The sequence below is a fragment of the Chionomys nivalis genome, chromosome 8, assembly GCF_950005125.1.
Source record: "Chionomys nivalis chromosome 8, mChiNiv1.1, whole genome shotgun sequence".
NCBI lineage: Eukaryota > Metazoa > Chordata > Mammalia > Rodentia > Cricetidae > Chionomys > Chionomys nivalis.
In genome coordinates this window covers 50644898-50663457 of record NC_080093.1, presented here as the reverse complement: position 1 = coordinate 50663457, position 18560 = coordinate 50644898, and the positions used below count along the sequence as shown (strand labels likewise).

At 53.1% G+C, this 18560-nt stretch overlaps 2 protein-coding genes across 8 annotated transcripts in view; one reads left to right on the top strand and one right to left on the bottom strand.

Moving 5' to 3' along the window:
* Pc (pyruvate carboxylase) overlaps positions 1 to 18560 on the top strand; it is a 96639-nt gene that overhangs the window by 71989 nt on the left and 6090 nt on the right. For all 7 annotated transcript variants that reach the window (XM_057777622.1, XM_057777624.1, XM_057777626.1 and 4 more), the window contains 9 exons: positions 4456 to 4591; positions 4720 to 4904; positions 5078 to 5243; positions 5360 to 5505; positions 5623 to 5740; positions 5920 to 6071; positions 7112 to 7230; positions 9805 to 9967; positions 12323 to 12505. In XM_057777622.1, coding sequence (XP_057633605.1) covers positions 4456 to 4591; positions 4720 to 4904; positions 5078 to 5243; positions 5360 to 5505; positions 5623 to 5740; positions 5920 to 6071; positions 7112 to 7230; positions 9805 to 9967; positions 12323 to 12505 — 1368 coding nt within the window. The remainder of the gene's footprint in view (positions 1 to 4455; positions 4592 to 4719; positions 4905 to 5077; positions 5244 to 5359; positions 5506 to 5622; positions 5741 to 5919; positions 6072 to 7111; positions 7231 to 9804; positions 9968 to 12322; positions 12506 to 18560) is intronic.
* Lrfn4 (leucine rich repeat and fibronectin type III domain containing 4) lies at positions 14212 to 18205 on the bottom strand. Its single transcript, XM_057777628.1, has 3 exons — positions 17415 to 18205; positions 15587 to 16945; positions 14212 to 15066 (listed from the first exon to the last, which is right to left on the bottom strand). The coding sequence occupies exons 2-3, from the start codon at positions 16933 to 16935 to the stop codon at positions 14505 to 14507; spliced, it is 1911 nt and encodes a 636-aa protein (XP_057633611.1). The 5' UTR covers positions 16936 to 16945; positions 17415 to 18205; the 3' UTR covers positions 14212 to 14504.

The window sequence follows — 18560 nt, the reverse complement described above, 5'->3', positions numbered from 1 at the left end:
TTCTCTGTAGCTTTGGAGCCTGTCCTGGAACTCAACTATGTAGACCAGACTGGCCTTGAACTCACAGAGATCAACCTACCTCTGCCTCCTTAGTGTTGGAATTGTTGTTGTTGTTGGAATGGGTCTCTCACATAGCTCTGACCATCCTGGACCTGGATCTGTAGGCCAGGCTAGCTTCAAATAGAGATCCACCTGCCTCTGCCTCCTGAGTGATTAAAGGTGCCACAATGCCACAATGATTGGCACCTTTCACATATTTGAAGCATTAATTTTGAAACATTAGTTTCAAACATTGTTTGAAGCAATAAAAATTGTTATTATCTTGAGAAATATAATGTGTGAATTAGGCTTTAGTTAAGCTTGGGTTGTGTATCTGAGGCAAGTCTCTGTAACAGCCTGGCTTCCATCTTGGTGGATAACTTCAGGGCCAGGCACCAATCATGTTAGTTTGATGTTGGTGCTGGACCTTTCTTCATCTCTTAGTCAGTGAAGAGTTGGCCCAGTCTGTCCATACTGTGGTGAGCATTCGAATCCACCAACTCCTCTTTTCTCAATTCAGTTATCCATGACAAATTATGCCCCAAAATATTAAATGGAAAAATTTCAGAAGTAAACAAGTCATAAGTTTTAGGTGGTATGCTGTTCTGGGTGTGTAATGAAATCTTGCCACCTGCCACTTCCTCCCACCCAAATTGAGAATTATCCTTTGTACAGAGTCTCCACGCTGTATTTGCTACCTGTTTGCTGGTTGGCTAGTAGTGTCTCAGTCATCAAAGACTGGGTGGAACTGCTTGTGTCTGGGTAACCAGTATTTACTTTAGTGACCCCAAAACACACAAGAGAAATGAGGCTGGCAGCTGAGATTTGCCAGGAGGAAGCTATCTGCTTTGCTTCAGGGAAAAGGTGAAAGCTCCTGAGTTACTGAGGAGAAAAATAGATGCTGAGTTGCTAACATCCACAGGAGAAATCCAAAAGATATCAGATAGCTCTCTTACAGCATTTGTTATGGTTCTATTTGATTATTAATTCCTGTTCATCTCTAACTTTAATTTCTAAGTTAAACTTTACCATGAAACATACATTAAAAAAAAAAAAACCCTACATTGTTGCAGCCAAATGTGGTAGTACATTCTTGTAATCCCAGTACAAGGTAGAGGCTTGAGGATCAGGAGTTCAAGGTCATCCTTGATTATTTATGGAGTTTGAGGCTAGCCTGGGCTACATGAAACTTTAAAAAAGAAAAAGCCATAGTTACCATGGTGTTCAGCATGTTCCAGATAAGATAAGACTACAGTAAGGTCAAGATAGAAGTTATTTTAGGAAGACTGAAGTCTGGAGTCCAGCAAGGTGACACCACACTTTTGAAGCCTGGAATCCAGCGAGCTGGTCTCCCCAACCTCCCCCCCCCCATGCATACACTTTTGTGTAGGTGGGTTAGCTATTCCTGCCAGCCCCGGCTGCTGTGTACTACCTGGGGCAGACACAGACTTGAAGACAGTCTCAGAGTCATCTTATTCTGCCTCTCAGAAAGTGGGGCTGACCCACTTTCCCAGGGCATGAGCTCTGACTCAGGACTGACACTATGTTCCTGGCCTTCCTCCTTGCTCTTGGGTAGCTGGCTTTTTGTTGGCTCTTCATCCTAGTCAAACCAAAAAGGACAGATCTGGCCCTTTTTGATTCTACAGCATCCTCAGCCTGAATTCGTACGTTACCTGTCATCTTGGCACCAGGTTTGTCTTCCTTGCTCTTCCCTTGTCCATGAGCTTCCTTCCCTCCTAATGCCTATAGCTCTACAGTCAGGATCTTTTCCAAATCCTTTTCAATCTGCTCATGGGCTGAAGGAGGCAGTGACCAGGATGTCTGTCCATGCCTTCAGCTTTACTTTACACACTGTTCTTTGCCCTCTGGTTCCTGTCCCTCCAGCTTGCTTCATTGTACCAAGCTTGTTCCCTCAGGACCATGGCCATTACTGTTCTCACCTGTCTCCCTGGTCAGGTTCCTGTGTCCCCTTCTCAGAGAATCCTTCTGATGTCCAGCTGCAGTAACCATCTTTCCCCAGGACATGCACAGACGTGACCTTTGGGCACTTTGTCGTCACTTGTTTGGTCAGAGATGTTCTTGTATGTGCTTCCCTCTTTGCAGTAGGACCTCACAGGAGATCAGGCTTTCTGGGTCCCGTGGGTGGAGGTGGGCCTGCTGCCACCCTCCCTGCTTCCTCTTCTGTGTAAGACTTACTTGCTCATGCCTTTTCTGTTCTAGTTTCCCCTTCTGTATTGCTGGCTGTCCCTGTGACATTGGTGTTCTTGCAATGTTTGTTTTTATTTATTGAGTTTGCTTTTATATTTTTAAAAAAAGTAGCTGAGTCAAGCATTTTTACTTTTTACTCAGAACCGAATCATTCAGTTACAGAAAGGCCACAGTCTGAGTCGAGAGACCAGATGCAGACTTGGGTCCTGCTCCGTCTTTTCCTTCTTTACTGGACCTGGCTCTCTCTCCCTTCCTGTTGTACGAGGAGCAGGCTGCATCCCGCCACCCGGCTAGCTTATAACCCCAAAATAACCACACAGAAACTGTATTATTAAATTACTGCCTGGCCATTAGCTCTAGCCTCCTATTGGCTAACTCTCATATCTTGATCTAACCCATTTCTATTAATCTGTATTCATCACAAGGTTGTGGCCTACGGGGAAAGATTCTAACCAGCGTCAGTCTCAGACAGGAGCTTCATGGCATCTGCCACACTGCCTTCTTCCTTCCAGAATTCAGTTCTGTCCTCCCCGCCTACCTCAGTTCTGCCCTATCAAAAGGCCAAGGCAGTTTCTTTATTCACCCAATGAAAGCAACACAAATGTAGAAGGACCTCCTATACCATTTCCCCTTTTCTGTTTAAACAGAAAAGAAAGGCTTTCACTTTAACATAGTAAAATTACATATAACAAAACAGTTATCAAGCAAGAATTACAGTTACAATATTTAGATCTATTTTATCTTTTATCATAACTAAGGAAAACTATAACTATCTATTCTTCAACTCTATCAAAGACTCCAGAAGGATATAATATTACCTAAGTAAACAGGAAGTGCATTGTAAGCAACTTCCAAAACTCTAGACTTGACAGAGACATCTCGATGCCTGGACAGTCACCCAAAGTTCTTCTGTACCAATGGGACATCCATCTTCAGCCTACAGGCCCACAGTACCCAACAGACATTTCCATGAAGAAGGAAATTTTAAAGACAGTTCAATCACTTTCTTCTGTGTTCTGCAGAATGTCTCTCAGACTCTTTCATGAAGCAGTAACTCCAAAGGACTACCTTCCCTCTTTTACTTCTCCCTACCTCTGTAGCTTTCTTTTGATTTTTTTTTTTTTGAGGGAGGGGGTGTAAAATCACATTGTAGTTCAAGCCATCCTGGAACTCACTACTTAGTCAAGGATAGCCTCAAACCCAGCAATCCTCCTGCCCCAGGTTCCAGCCACCACATCCAGCTGAATCTTTTTTTTAAAAATATTTATTTATTTATTATGTATACAATATTCTGTCTGTGTGTCTGCAGCCAGAAGAGGGCATCAGATCTCATTTCAGATGGTTGTGAGCCACCATGTGGTTGCTGGGAATTGAACTCAGGACCTTTGGAAGAGCCATCTCTCCAGCCCCCTGAATCTTTAACTTATAAAATTAGTGGTCAGCTATGAGACCTGTTTTGTGGTATATAAGTTTTCTTCAGTAGACAATGCCAGGTTTCCTGTCTCTGCCAGTACACAGTTCGGTGGCTTCAAGTCCATTCACAGCCATTTCACTGTCATCTACAAAGCTCTTTTCATGTTGCAGACCTGAAACTTTGTCCTAGTTAAGTACAGCTCTCTCTCCTACCCTCAGGTGAGAACAGTCCCTCTCTCCCTTCTTCCTCAGCCTATCACACCGCCATAACCATCCTAGGACCTACTGTTAGTGGAATCCCAAGGCATGTGTCTCTGTGACCAGCCTCTTGACTTGCTTTTTGTGGTTGTCATAAATATTTTACTTGATATCCCCCAGTAGAAGGAAGGTACAGGCTTCTGTTTGAAGAAAGCTGTGTTTTGCTGAGAGCCAAGGCTAGCTTCTGGGAGAGCAGGCCGACAGGATTAACACATGGAGAAAGCCCATACTGGATGTTGGTGGAGAATGAGAGTAGTGAGCCTACAGAGCATAGAGATGCACACTAGGCCTGCATAGGCCACTCTGTAGCCTCTGAAATGTAAACACTGTACTAAGTAGGAGGCTGTGGAGCTGAGCTGAGCTCCACTGGGCTGACTTTGCTTGCCCTCCAGAGCCCCACTACAAATGGAATTAGAGTTGGCACTGTCATTTTTCATTTTTGTGGTCTCCTGAGTGTTGAGATTCCTCTCTCTTTCAGGATCTGGGGTGCTCAGTGCCCAGCCTGCTCTAACCTGGACTCTGATTGCCTTTCCTCAGATGCTGAAGTTCCAAACAGTTCGAGGGGGCCTGAGGCTCTTGGGTGTCCGCCGCTCCTCCACTGCCCCTGTTGCCTCCCCAAATGTACGGCGCCTGGAGTACAAGCCCATTAAGAAAGTCATGGTGGCCAACAGGGGTGAGCACTACCAGAACTCGGGTTGGGGTCAGCCTAGCCTGGTCTCCTCCTCATCACTCTGTGCTGTCTGTCTCCTTTGTGTTTCTCTCTGGACCCAGGAGTCTAACTGCTCACCCTGCTTCTCCTAGGTGAGATTGCCATCCGAGTGTTTCGTGCCTGCACAGAACTGGGCATCCGCACAGTGGCCATCTACTCGGAGCAGGACACAGGCCAGATGCATCGGCAGAAAGCTGATGAAGCCTACCTTATTGGTCGTGGCCTGGCGCCTGTGCAGGCCTATCTGCACATCCCAGATATCATCAAAGTGGCCAAGGTAGAATCACCTTGGCCTAGGAGATGCCAGGGTCTCCTGACGCTGGGCAAGATTCTGTGCTGTGCCCTGTACCCACACCTACCAGCAGGATGTGTAGGGGTTGAGGTGCAGCCCAGAACAGCAGGCAAAGGAGAAAGACGAAGGCACACAGGTGTTTCTTCTGCCACTTACAGGAGAATGGTGTCGATGCTGTGCACCCGGGCTATGGGTTCCTCTCAGAGAGAGCAGACTTTGCTCAAGCCTGCCAGGATGCTGGAGTCCGGTTCATTGGGCCAAGTCCAGAGGTAGTCCGCAAGATGGGAGACAAAGTGGAGGCCCGGGCCATTGCCATCGCTGCAGGTAACACTCAGCTCCTGCTGGGCTAGTAGACAAGGGCCAGTGTGAGAGTGTGCTTCTCTGACAAGATGTAGTAGAGATGTAGTCTGCTACAGAGACCCCTCATACCCTCCCAACAGGTGTCCCAGTGGTCCCTGGCACTGATGCCCCCATCAACTCAATGCATGAGGCTCAAGAGTTCTCCAAAACCTATGGCTTCCCTATTATCTTCAAGGCTGCCTATGGAGGTGGGGGCCGTGGCATGAGGGTTGTGCACAGCTATGAGGTAAGCATGGTAGCACGTATGCTGAGGGCTGGGTGCCAGGCAGGCATCCCCTGCAGTGGGCTCTGGGAAGTGTGCAGAGGTGGTCCCATGTCTGCTTGGCCTTGCCTGCCCTTCTAGGAGCTGGAGGAGAATTACACCCGAGCCTACTCTGAGGCCTTGGCAGCCTTTGGGAATGGGGCACTGTTTGTGGAGAAGTTCATTGAAAAGCCACGGCACATCGAGGTGCAGATCCTAGGTGAGTGGGGGTTGTGTGAATAAGAGGAGCCTAGATCTCCCTCGTTTACAACAGCATCCTTTGGGACAGCCTTCCCAGGGATCACCCCCCGGAAAGGGGCCCTGGGGCAAAGCAGGTAGCATGTAGGAAGAGGCACTTGGATTCTAGGAAAGGCTGAATTCAGTTTCTTGTATGCTCAGGGGACCAGTATGGGAACATCCTGCACTTGTACGAGCGTGACTGCTCCATCCAGCGGCGGCATCAGAAGGTGGTAGAGATTGCTCCTGCTGCCCATTTGGACCCCCAGCTTCGCTCACGCCTCACCAGTGACTCTGTCAAACTTGCCAAGCAGGTGAGGACATGCTCCTGGGGACATGAGCCCATTTTTGCAAACTTTCTTGGTACCTCTGCCCAGATTTTGTCATTGCTTAGGGGTACAGGCATTCCCTGTTGAAGGAAGGAGGAAGGCCCTGCAGGGAGGAGAAGGGCACAGATATCCTCTTGACACTAGAAGCAGTGCTTATCAAAGTAGAGGCATTTGGCCCCAAGGGAAGGTGTACTGGCCATTCCTTTTGCTCTTGCTATACAGACAAGCTTTTCTGTGGGACCAGCTTACCCTGGTCACTGGAAAGAGAATGAGAGTCCTCAGATTCTGGCAGTTAATGGCATGTCTTCATCGTTGGCTTCTAATCTTTGCTGCAGCACAACCCATTCCCTCACCAAGGTGTCTCTGCTTGGCTGGGATAGTGGGTTCTGAGTATGGAGGTGGGAGCTGTGTCCATAGTCTGTCCTGGGAACACCGGCCATAGCAGCAGGGTACCACCTACACATGCCCCCTTGGACTGCCCCGGGTTTGCCATAGGGCTTAGGACAGTGGGAACAGAGTGGTTCTGAGACAAGGCTCAGCAATGTGAGCAGAGGCGCTGTTGAGTTCTGGTAGAGGGGGGTTGCCTAAGAGGAGCAGGGTGAGGAACTTAGCCTTGCTCAGTTTTTTTTTTTTTTGTCAATGCCATTAACCATACCAGCTCAGAATCTAGGGAATGGATGTGTTATTCTGGAAGGACCAGAAGTGGAATGGAAGTAGGGTTGTAGTCCGAGTTAGCATCACTTGGGCGATGGCCAGAGTGAGGACACTGGTCAGAGATGACAGCAGAGCAGCACAGGAGGAAACTTCCTGAAAACCCTTCTGTGGGGGACTTGCTGGGTGTGGCCTGGCCCTAGTAGCTCCCAGAGGATCCTTGCCAGGTGGATGTATATGCTGGGTCCTGGGTGCTGGCCACGGTAGGTGGCTGGATTGCCACCAGCTGTTCTGATCCAGAACCCATGTGGTGGGCAGGCTTGGGGAGCTCGGCCCTGATCTTGGGAACCTTTTCTTACCGGCCAACCCTGCAGGTGGGGTATGAGAACGCGGGCACCGTGGAGTTCCTGGTGGACAAGCATGGCAAGCACTACTTCATCGAGGTCAATTCCCGCCTGCAGGTGGAGCACACCGTCACTGAGGAGATCACAGAGTGAGCACAAGGCACAGGGCAGGCAGGGTGGGAAAGGAGGTCCTGGAGGAGCAGCCAGGGCTCTCTGGTTGTCACTGTAGTGGACTTAGGGACTTCACTGAAACAATTCTTAGGAGGCTTTTACATGATTATTGTTATTAAAAAAATTTTTAATAACAATAAAATAATAATAAATAAATAATAATAAAATAAAATAAAAATCCATAGCTTACCCACCCCTCACAGTGAGGATGCCAGGTGCTTCCAGGTACTTCATGGGGGCCCACCTGGCTGTACTAAGGGAATTATGACCCCATTTTTCAGATGAATGAACCAAGGCTCAAAGAATTTAAAAGAATTACACAAATCCACACAGTAGGCTCAGTCTCTCCAACCTTGCCTTCAGCGTTGTGACATTCCTTATGCCTAGGCAGAGTCTTTAGGAACTTTTTTCCCCAATATTTATTTATTTATTTATTTATTTATTTATTTATTTATTTATTATGTATTCAATATTCTGTCTGTGTGTACACCTGCAGGCCAGAAGAGGGCACCAAACCTCATTACAGATGGTTGTGAGCCACCATGTGGTTGCTGGGAATTCAACTCAGGCCCTTGGGAAGAGCAGTCAGTCCACTTAACTGCTGAGTCATCTCTCCAGCCTCTTAGATGATTAAAAAAAGATTTACATATTTTATTTTTATATGTATAAGTGTTCACCTACATGTATATATGTATGTTCACCACGAGTGTGCAATATGCCTACAGAGACCAAGAGAGGGTGTCTGATCCCCCAGAACCGAAGCTACAGAGGGTTGTGAGCTGCCATGTGGGTGCTGGGAACCAAACCCTTGTCCTCAGCAAGAGCAGCCAGTGTTCTTAGCTGCTGAGCCATATCTCCAGTCCCTAGAATTTTTATTCTCCTTTAACACCTGGTCTATATCGTGATTCCCAGGACAGCCAGGGCTATGTAGAGGAGACTATATTTCAAAACAAAACAAACAAAACAAAATGACAATACAAAAAAATTGCTATTTTGTTGAAGACATCTCCAGGATCATTATTCTTCATGAGTACTTTTAGTGGCCGTAAACTGTTCCACCATCTGTACATGTAATAATTCTGTTATCTTGCTTTCTGTTGGACGGTGTACTGTTCTGGCTTTTGTGGTTCAGGTCTATTAACATCTGTCTAAATGTGAGCCATGGCTTCCTAGACAATTTGTATCAGTATTCTCCCACAAGTTTGGGTACAGACTTAGAAAATCTACTTATTTTTATAAACTGTGAAAATAGCTTTCATTTTTCCCAGATACATATTTTGAGCCATTTAAGAATTAATCCTTGGCATCAGACTAGTCCACCGTACCATGGAACATTTCTGATCCAATTTTCTCCTTGGCCCCACCCAAGATTAATGCTGATGCTGCCCATTGGCTGCCTTTGCCTACTACAAATCCGGAAGCCCACAGACTCTTGGCTCCTTAGGGTCAGAGCTGGAGTGACAGTGATGCTCCAGCCATGTTCCCTGGGCTATACCTCGGTGCTGCTCTGCCAAAGATTTGCCTGCCCAGGCGTCAGGGTCTCCAGGTCCTGAGTCGTGTGTAGGCTGTGCTAGCTGTGGCTACTCTAACCCTCAAGATGCTCTGATGGGGAAGTACCACCATGGAGACCTAGCATGCAAGCAGGGTCAGTGGCCTGCAGAGAGGGTGCCATGGTGACCATCATTACTACTCTGCTTTCATCAGTGACATGGAGGACAGAGGACAGTCTACCACTAGAGTACTGGCCATGAGCCCCAGAAACAATACATAAACCTGGAGGGTCTGTGTTAACAGCTTTTGCCTTGATTTGATACCATTCTTAAGAGTGGCTTTGTCACAGAGAAACCCTGTCCCAGAAAACCAAAATAAATAAATAAATAGTGACTGTTGCTCAGGCTAGGTTCACACAACCATGCAAATATGGAGAACGTTCTGCTCTGCATGTGCCTGGGGAACAGTGTCCTGATCATGTCTGCCTTCGCAGGCCTCCAACTGACGTAGTTCCCTAGTTCTGTTTGTTTTGCTTTTTGTTCTGTTGTGCTTTGATTTATTTATTCATTTTAAAATGGGATCTCCTGAGGCCCACACTGGTCTTGAGTTTGTTAGGTAGCCAAGAGTGACCTTGGACTTCTAATCTTCCTGCCTCTACCCATCAGTGCTGAGATCACAGACCTACCGCATCCCTAGCCTTGGGATTCTGATTTTGCATTCACAGTGTAAACCCCATGCTCCCAGAGTGGGTGTCCACTGTGACTGCCCTCAGCCTATACTTACAGTCTTGGTGCCACAGTGCAAGCAGGAGTTTACAGACCTTAGGGCAAGGGCAGATGGAGGACAGGCTACTGGAAGAGGCCATCAGTAGGGTTGAAGGCAGGTAGATATCTGTCTTCTGGAAGCTTCTTAGGGAACTGTTTACTCCCAGCGCAGGTTATAGGACCACCAGGCAGAGGACCCTAGGCTGCTTGGGCTAAGAGGAGGCTGCAGCAGCATTGGCCTGTGTGGGTCATAGAACCCCTCCTCCCTGCTTCACCTCATTATCTTCTCATTTACAGCGTGGACCTGGTCCATGCTCAGATTCACGTGTCTGAGGGCCGGAGCCTGCCTGACCTGGGCCTGCGGCAGGAGAACATCCGCATCAATGGCTGTGCCATTCAGTGTCGAGTAACCACGGAGGACCCCGCACGCAGCTTCCAGCCCGATACTGGGCGCATTGAGGTAGGTGACGTATCAAAGTGTGACACCAGCTCCAGCCTGGGCCGAGATTCCTCACAGCCTCTCCATGGTGCCCAGGTTGTCACCCAGGAATCCAGGTGCAGCTGCTTAAGAGAACATGGGAGCCCAGTACTGTCCTAGAGTAAGGAAAGAACATTGCACAGAAAGCTAGCAGAAAACCAACAGATCACCTGGGAATAGGGGCAGACCAGCTAGGGACAGTTGTGGGCCCCCATATGTGAAGCTTTGTTCCTGGTGCCCTGCTGGTCTCTACCCTGCCTTCTGTTAGGGGTGAGCGGTGACTGGCAAGGCAAGACCTTGTGGGGAGCAGAGGATTGTGGTCTCTGTGGTAGCACGAGTCAAACAGAAGGCGACCCCTTGGACGTAAGCAAGAGTTCTTCAGGGCTGGAGAGATGGCTCAGTGGTTAAGAGCATCACCTGCTCTTCCAAAGGTCCTGAGTTCAATTCCCGGCAACCACATGGTGGCTCACAGCCATCTGTAATGAGGTCTGGTGCCCTCTTCTGGCCTGCAGGAATACATGCAGACAGAATATTGTATACATAATCAAAAAAAAAAAAAAAAAGAGTTCTTCAGAGGGCAGCACTGAGGGACTGAGAAGTTCACCTCAACTCTGCCCGTTGTCCTCACCAGGGTTGGCGCCTTTGGGCTAAGCTGCCTGTCCCTTGCGTTCCTTGTCTGTGGCTCTAGCCTGCTCCCTCCCAATGCATGTTGGCAGCACTGCCTACTGGTCAGGGGATGCAGGACATCAGAGGCACTCAGGGCTGGCGCTGGTGTCCAGGGTACAGGTGCAGCAGCGATGAACATGAACTGCAGAAATGTCCAAAAGTAGCAGGATTGAGTAATGCGGCCAGGATGGAGTGCTAGGTCAGTTATGATGACCTTGAGAGCCCCAGGGTCCCCATAGATGACCACCAGCGTTCCTTTCTGAGTCCCTAAGTAGGGCAGCCATGGGCTGGTGCTGCCTTATTGCCCTGGTGGGAAGGGGCAGCTGATGGGCTGGGGCTCAGAAGCTGGCTCCTGGGCTATACTGTTTCTCTCCTCCGTGGCCAGGGCCTGACTTTAGAGTCGGTCACCACAAGGTATTTTTAGTTGGTGGTTCCTGTACACAGCCGAGTGTCCATCCTTAAATATTGCATGAAGTTCTTCTTTATTGAACACAGCCTGTGCCCTTAGCAGCCGAAGGGTGATGCTGAGGGTGTTCCCAGGCCCGCCCCCCTGGCCTCCTCTCCCTTGATTTCTCTCTGAACCTCAGCTCCCTCACCTGCCCAATGCCTGTCCTGAGCACTCACCTGTGTGTGCAAGTATAGGCACCCCAGATCGCCCAACCCCGTCTTTGTCTGCCATTTCCCCTCTACTTGCCTCTTGTGTTTCCTGGATGAGCTGGGTGTGCCATCTCCCTGTCTCCTTCCTTCTTCTTGGCTCTTTCTCCCACCCTCCCCTTCAGGAAGAGGGAGTGTGAGTAGATACTGAGTCCTTCCCCTTCCTCTCTGTTAAAAACAAAGCAAAACAAAAACAAAAAATGCCAACAAAAACAAAACAGCCAGGTGGTAATGGCACACACCTTTAATCCCAGCACTCTGTGAGTTTGAGGCCAGCCTGGTCTAGAGTGAGTTTCAGAACAGGCTCCAAAGCTACACAGAGAAACTCTGAACTCAACAAAACAAAACAAAAAGCCCGAGTGTGGTGGTACACACCTGTGACTTGAGCACTCAGCAGGCTCAGGCAGGAGAGTCATGAGTTCAAGGCAAGCCTATGCTACATTGTAAGTTCAGGCTGGCCAGAGCTACAGAGTGGTATTTTAAAACCCAGAAGGAAAACAAACCAACCAAAGCCTTCCTTGGTCAGTCTGCCTATCTCCTTGTCTTGCTTGTGACCCTATGGTTTGTGTGCTTCTGTCTGTCCCAGGGCTGTTTTGTCAGGGTCTGCTTTAGCTGCTTCATCCCCAGTGAGAAAACGATAGTGCATATTGCTTGCTGCTCCTGGAATGATGGTGGTCACAGAATGGGTCTGCAAGGAGGGAGGGTGAGGCCGGGCAGGAGGTAGAAGGTCTGTGGGATCTGGCCCCTTCCCACCTAGGCTGCTGACTGGGCTGTGCATGAACTAGGAGCCTTGGCAGGTATTTCCTCCACTATCCCCTCCTTGTTGCAGCACAAGAGTGAATTCATGGGACTCAGAAGGACTGTGGTCTGGGTCTACTGGCAGAAGTAGGAACTTGACTGATTAGGGACGGGCTCTCTGGGTACCCTTGAACTCAGCCCTCCAAAGGTCATGCTGGGAGCCCAGTTTACCCCCAGTTTCCATCCCAGCCACTGACTTGGTTTTCCTTCTGGCGACAGGTTTTTCGGAGTGGTGAGGGCATGGGCATCCGCCTGGACAATGCCTCTGCCTTCCAGGGGGCTGTCATATCACCCCACTATGACTCTCTGCTTGTCAAAGTCATCGCCCATGGCAAAGACCACCCCACAGCTGCCACCAAGATGAGCAGAGCCCTGGCTGAGTTCCGTGTCCGAGGTGTAAAGGTGAGAGTTGCCTTTGCCCACAGTGGGTCCATGTGGTCATGTGCTAACAAGGGGCAGGTGTGATGCCTGTCTTGTCCCCGCCGTGCTTTACTGATGGCTCTTAGCCTCAGTGGCACAGTAATCTCTTCTAGCTGTTCTCAGACTGCTGGTGAGACCCTGCTGGGTCTCGTCTAAGTCTGGATCCCTGAGCAAGAGCTCTAGCCCTGACAGATGAGGTCAGACCCTCTGCCAGTTCCCAGCTCTCCTGGTCTGGCATCTGGAGCGGCAGATGCTTCAGAGTAGCCAAGAAACATATGATGAGGGACAGGGCTCTGGCCACGGTGGCTGCCTGACAGCAAGGGCCTCGAGGTGCCCATTACCTCCTTGTGGGCTCTATTTGTAACTAGTTTCTGCAACTAGAGACAAATTCATAGCTGAGAAATGTTATTCTGCCCTTTGAAGCCAGCACCTGCTAACGTATCCTGTGGGGCACCCTTGGGCATGGGCTTAGACCCTTAGCCCCTATTGAGTTCTTCCCTCGTCTTCTAGAAGCTCCATTGGGTGTTTTGGCCATGTGGGCAGTCCTGGGTGCTGGCCTCCTCCTATTATTTGTGACCTCTTCCAGCCCTTGATTGCTGTTCAAGCTTGGTGGCTCATGGGCCACTGTGACAATGCTGTCCCTGTAGTGGCCAATTGTTTTTCTCCCTGTCTATAGGTCCTGTCAGTGACAGTGGGCTCAAAGACCTTTTGGAAAATCTTGTGGGGAGAAGGGATGTTTTGAGCCTGTCCTGTGGGGTGGGGCAGAGCAGCCTGTCTCCCACAGCCCATCTTGAGCTTGAGAGGGGTGCTTTCTAGATGCTGTTCAGAGCTCACAGGCTCTGTTGAAGTCCCTGTCACCCTGAGGGCAGAAGTATGCTGTAAAGTCAGCTCCCTACATCCTGGATTCACTGCCTCATGCTCCGGGGCCTGTCTCTCCTGTGGCTAACTAGGGATGAGAAGGGTCTTGGGGTACACATTGGCCTGTCCCCAGGTTTGAGGTTGTGCCCTGATACCTCTGCTTTATTTTTTCCACCCTTTATGCCAGGTACCCTGAGCCACACAACCTTACACACCTGTCTAATATCCCAGTGGGATCAAGGTCCCAGCATTCTCTTCCAAGGGTGAGAACAGGGACGGCAGAGCCCATGACCACAGGAAGAGCAGCAGGATCTGGGGCCTGTGTCTGTCCCTTCCTGCCCACACCCTACCTTATGTCCGCCCTCTCCTACATGTCTCCCATCTCTCGCTTATTTCCCTCAAGGGCCTTAAACTAGCATTTCTCTAGGTCCTGCCCAGGTTGTTTTGGTGCCAGGAGATTGGGTGTGTGAGCTTGGCTGCACACCGTGGACACATGGTAAAATGCTCCTCAGGCTGCATCCTCTGGGATGCCAGTGTCTACTGCACTTTCATTAAGCACAGGTGCCCACCCACGCAGAATGCATGCACAGATGTGGTGGGGCCAAACCAGCTCACTGCCAACAGGCTGTGCGTCCCAACCAGGTGTGAATCCTACAGCAGCTGGGTAGGCCATCTCACACAGGACCTTCCCATCAGTCCTGGGCTCGTGCCTGCCTTCAGGCAGGGTTAGCAGACAGCAGCTTTAGCCATGTACTAGGTTATGTGCCTCCAACAGCCTCCCTCCTTCCCACCCTCCCAGGGACCAAGCAGAATGAGAGCAAAGACCTACACCGAAGTGTCCCCAACAATTTTATTATAAATAGAAACAAGACTCCCTCTTGGTGGCTGCAGCCCCTGCCTTGGTGGCTCTGAGCACCTGTTGGTAGGACCTGTCCCTTTAGTCTGGAGGCCAAAACCAAGGAAAGGGCTTGCTGTCCCACCAAGTACTTGGGGAGCCTGAGGTACTGAGGATAAAAAGCAGAGTGGGGCCCAGGGCCGTGCTGCCCACCCAGGCTGGGTGCTGCCACCTGGGCCCAACAGTGGCACTGCTCCTTCCTCAGGGCACAAGAGGCTGCCCTTCCTGTCACACCACACTCTCCTCCAGCCGCTCTGTACTGCCCCCCACACCCCGGCACCCAGCTCCCAGCAGCCCCCCATGTACAGAGTGGCTCCGCCGGGCCCAGGCTCCTCCCAGGCGCCTAGCATACCCATAGCAGCCACCAGTGTCTCCCAGGTCCAGTGAACAGCTGCGCTGGGGACGGGGTGGAGGGCTCCGTGGTGGGTGGCTCTTGGGCATGGGGCTGGTGCCACCATTGGTCTGGGATTGGACATGGCTGAGTTTGAGTGGGAGGCGGCCATTCCCAGCTCCCCGGCCCCGAACCAGCAAGGCCACAGTGAAGACCAGTAAGGCAGCCACTAGGACCCCCCCCACCGCCACAGTCAGGGTCCCGCCCAGTACATGGGCCTGTAGGGCATGGCACAGGGGTGTGGCTGGTAGTGTAGAGAAGTGGGCACAGCCCAGCAGTCTGGTGGCTGTGAGGTCGGAAGGCCCAGCAGCAGGTGACAGGGCCAGCAGGCAGAGGTCGTAGTCAGCACCAGGAACCAGGTGCTTCAGCAGGAAGTGGTGGCTGGAGGCTGGTACGATCCTGCAGGCAAGGGCAGGTGGTCAGAGCCCCAGGGTGGGGTACAGCCCCCTTTCCCATCTTTCATGTTTTCCCTAGAGCCCCTCAGGCCTGTAAGACTCTGTCAACACAGGCCTGTGTTCCCTCAGGAAAGCAGAGACGATGACAAGCATCTGTGTGTGTCAGGGCACAGACAGGCGTGTGCACTGAATAGGCCTCAGGCAATAGGAGTTGGGACGTTGGGATGGGGTAGCATCAAGCAGAGACTGAAATACCCTAGGGTGGGGGGCAGGTGCTTCAGCAGATACCTGAGCTGCTGTGACTGATGGTCAGGAAGGCTGGTACATACACAGCACACCTGAGACCCTTATAAGCAGCTGCCCCCTTTCTGTGCCCCGGCAGCAGGCCCAGCCACGCTCCCAGAGTTTAGAAGTAGAGGAGGAGCAGGCACAGGCCTGGAGGGGAACAGGCAGGACTTGGGGACGGGGGTCCGCAGGGGGCACTGGGAACAAAGCAGGCTGAGGGCATGTGCAGGCGTCCTCACCGGTAGATGAGGGTCTCATCCTCGCTGCTGTTGTACTGGATTTGGAACATCCACACTGGGTCAGCTGGCCGCCCTGGGCCCCAGCTCACCAGGCCAGAGGTGGCAGTCACCTCTGTCACTTGCACGACTGGCTCAGACTCTAAAGTCCCCTCGCCTTCGGCAGCAGTTCTAGCAGAAGCAGCAATGTCCGAGGGCCCGGGACGACCTCCCTCAGCACTGGTGTTTCCACCATGGGGCAAGGCCAACACCCGGAGCTCTACTCGGGCTGTGGCCTCACCAGCAGGGTTAGTGGCGATGCAGGTATAGGCTCCTGCATCTCCTGCGCCTGTCACCCCAATCTCTAGGGTCCCATTGGGGAAAGCCCAGGCTCGAGAGGAATTGCCAACCAGCCGGTCATCAGGGCCAACCCAGTGCATGGTGGGCACAGGATCACCAAGGGCCCTGCATCGTAGAGTGGCCCGCTGGCCCTCTAGCACCCACAGGCGCTGTGTGTGGCGGGCAATCAGTGGAGGCTCACAGGAGAACTCTCCCTCTGGCACTGCCCAGAAGTAGCGGCCTGCCAGGGTTGGTGGAGAAGCGCAGGTTTCCAGGTCATCAGGCCGAGCCAGTCGCCGCAGCCACAGCAGCTCACAGTTGCAGTGCAGTGGGTTCCCGCTGAAGCTCAGCACGAGGGGGGAAGGGGAGGCCTCGGCGTCCCGACCGCGGGAGAAGAGTGGATCAGGCGCCAGGGTGGCCAGGCGGTTGGAGGTGAGGTCAAGGCGGGAGAGCTGGCTAAGCTGGGCAAAGACACCTGGGGGTAGTGCATCGATGAGGTTATGGTCCAGGTTAAGGGTATGCAGGGCAGGCATGGCACCTATGCCAGCCCAGGGAACCTGCCGGAGATTGTTATAGGACACGTCCAGGTCCTCCAGGCTGTCGAGGAAGTCATCAAAGGCCCCTGGCGCAATGCGGCCTAGCTGATTGCCACTGAGAATGAGGTGCTGCAGGTTGACAGGTCCCCGAAGGCTGCTGCTGCCCAGCTCCACCAGCCTGTTGCCATCCAGGTGCAATGAGCGCAGGCTCTCCAGGTCCCCAAAGGAGCGGGCCCCGATGCGGGTGATGGCATTTCTAGACAATGTTAAGTCCACCAGCCCTGTCATGTTGCGGAAGTCAGGTGGTCCCAAGGCCTGGATGAAGTTGTCAGCTAGGCGCAGTTCAACTGTGCGCCGGTCCACGTTGGGTGGCACAAACAGCAGGCCTCGGTGGGCACAAAGGGTGCTGAGCGACTCCGACAGGTTTTGGCACACGCAGGGCAGCGGGCAAGCGGCAGCTCCACTGGCCAGCAGCAGCAATAGGAGCGGCGGGGCCATGGTGAGCGCCCTGTGGGAAAGGGCCACAGCCCCAGGCACAGGTGGGGTTAAGGCGAATGCCCACTTGTGCCTAGGGCACGGTCCCAGGAACCAGTTTCTTGAGTCTGGGCTGGGAAGGGTTGGGTAAGAGGCTCAAGAAGGACCCCAGGGAAAAAAGATGGCTGGGGCTGCTGGCTCAGGCCCCCAAGAGTAAAGGTCACATTTCCCAAGCAGTTGAAGAGAGTCCAGGTACCAGGGACAAGGTGAGGCATGAGGCAGGAAGTGGAGGAGGGCCAAGAGCAGGGAGGGTCCCGGAACTTCCTTCAGCATCCTCGGAATGGCCAGCCCCCTCCCCCCTCCGCGCCTTCCCCTTCGTGGCTGACTGCGTGTCCGTCCCCCCCCCCACCCCCGCCCCGCACCCAAATCCCTGGCGTGGACTGTGGCTCCTCCCCGGGCCGGCCACCCGCTGTACCCTGCCCGGACGGGGGAGGGGGGCTCACCTGGTGTCCGTCGCTCAGGGGGCGCGGGCCGGCCTCCCCGCGGGCCCAGCCGGCCTCTGCCGACTCCAGGCCGCTCTCTCGCCGGGGGGAGGCCCAGCCCGCCAGCCGCGCGCCCTCCGGCCCATGGCGCTCGGGCCCTCGGCCCCGGCTCTCTCGGCTCCCGACACCTTTTCTCCGTGCCGTTCGCGGCGGCCGCGACAGGCGGGTGCGCGCGGGCGGACACGCGCGCCGCGGACACGCACGTGGAGGGCGGGCCGGGAGGGGCACGGGGATCCACCCGGGCCCTAGCCCGGCTCCCGAGGTCACGGGGACACGCGGCTACTGCAGCGCCCACGGGTGGCACCTAGTCACGCCCGAGGCTCGGCCAGGCCCGCCGCGCTGCCCCGCTGCTGCAGCGCACTCACCCTGGCACGGGCGCGCGCCCCCGGCCACCCTGGCGCCCAAGCATCCTGCACCGCTCAGGCAGGCGCCGCGGTTCTGCAGACAACCAGACAAAGCGCCAGCTCGCAGGCCCCTTCACCATCTCCCGGAGACGGGTCTTTGTCACATGTCTCTGGGCACCCTCCCCAACACGCCCACATATGTCCACACACCCACACGTCCCCGCACCCACGGGCAGGGCCGGGCGCAAACCCGCACAGTTGCTGGGACCCTCGCGTTCACAGACACACACTGAAGGTCACAACCGTTCTGCATCACTGAGTCACGTGAAGGATCCCCCCCCCACAGGCCCGGGCCCTGGGGGCTCGGGTGGCGCCCCCAGCAGGGCTTCTGCGGGTGGGGCCTGAGGGCTAGGCCACGGGACCGGCGTCGCGCCCCGCCCCGCCCCACCGCGCCCCTCCCTTCCCTGCTCGGTCCCCCTCCCGCCCTGCCCGGCGCTCCCCAGCCAACTGGCCTCCGCCTCCAGCACGATTGGTCTGCGCTGCGCGGTTTCCCAGCAGGCTGGCGGTGGCACGCTGTTTGAAGCTGTGCGTCAGTGGTCCTCTCCGTGTCGTTGCTCCGCCTCGCCTCGCCGCGTCCTCCCCCTCCCCCCACTCCCGCGGGTCTTCTTAAGAAGTATGGCCCGAACGGCCAAGGATGTGAAGTGGCCTCAGAGCCCGGGCTTGGGTGAGAGTGCTGAGGTTGGGTATCGCGGTTCCTGTCTCC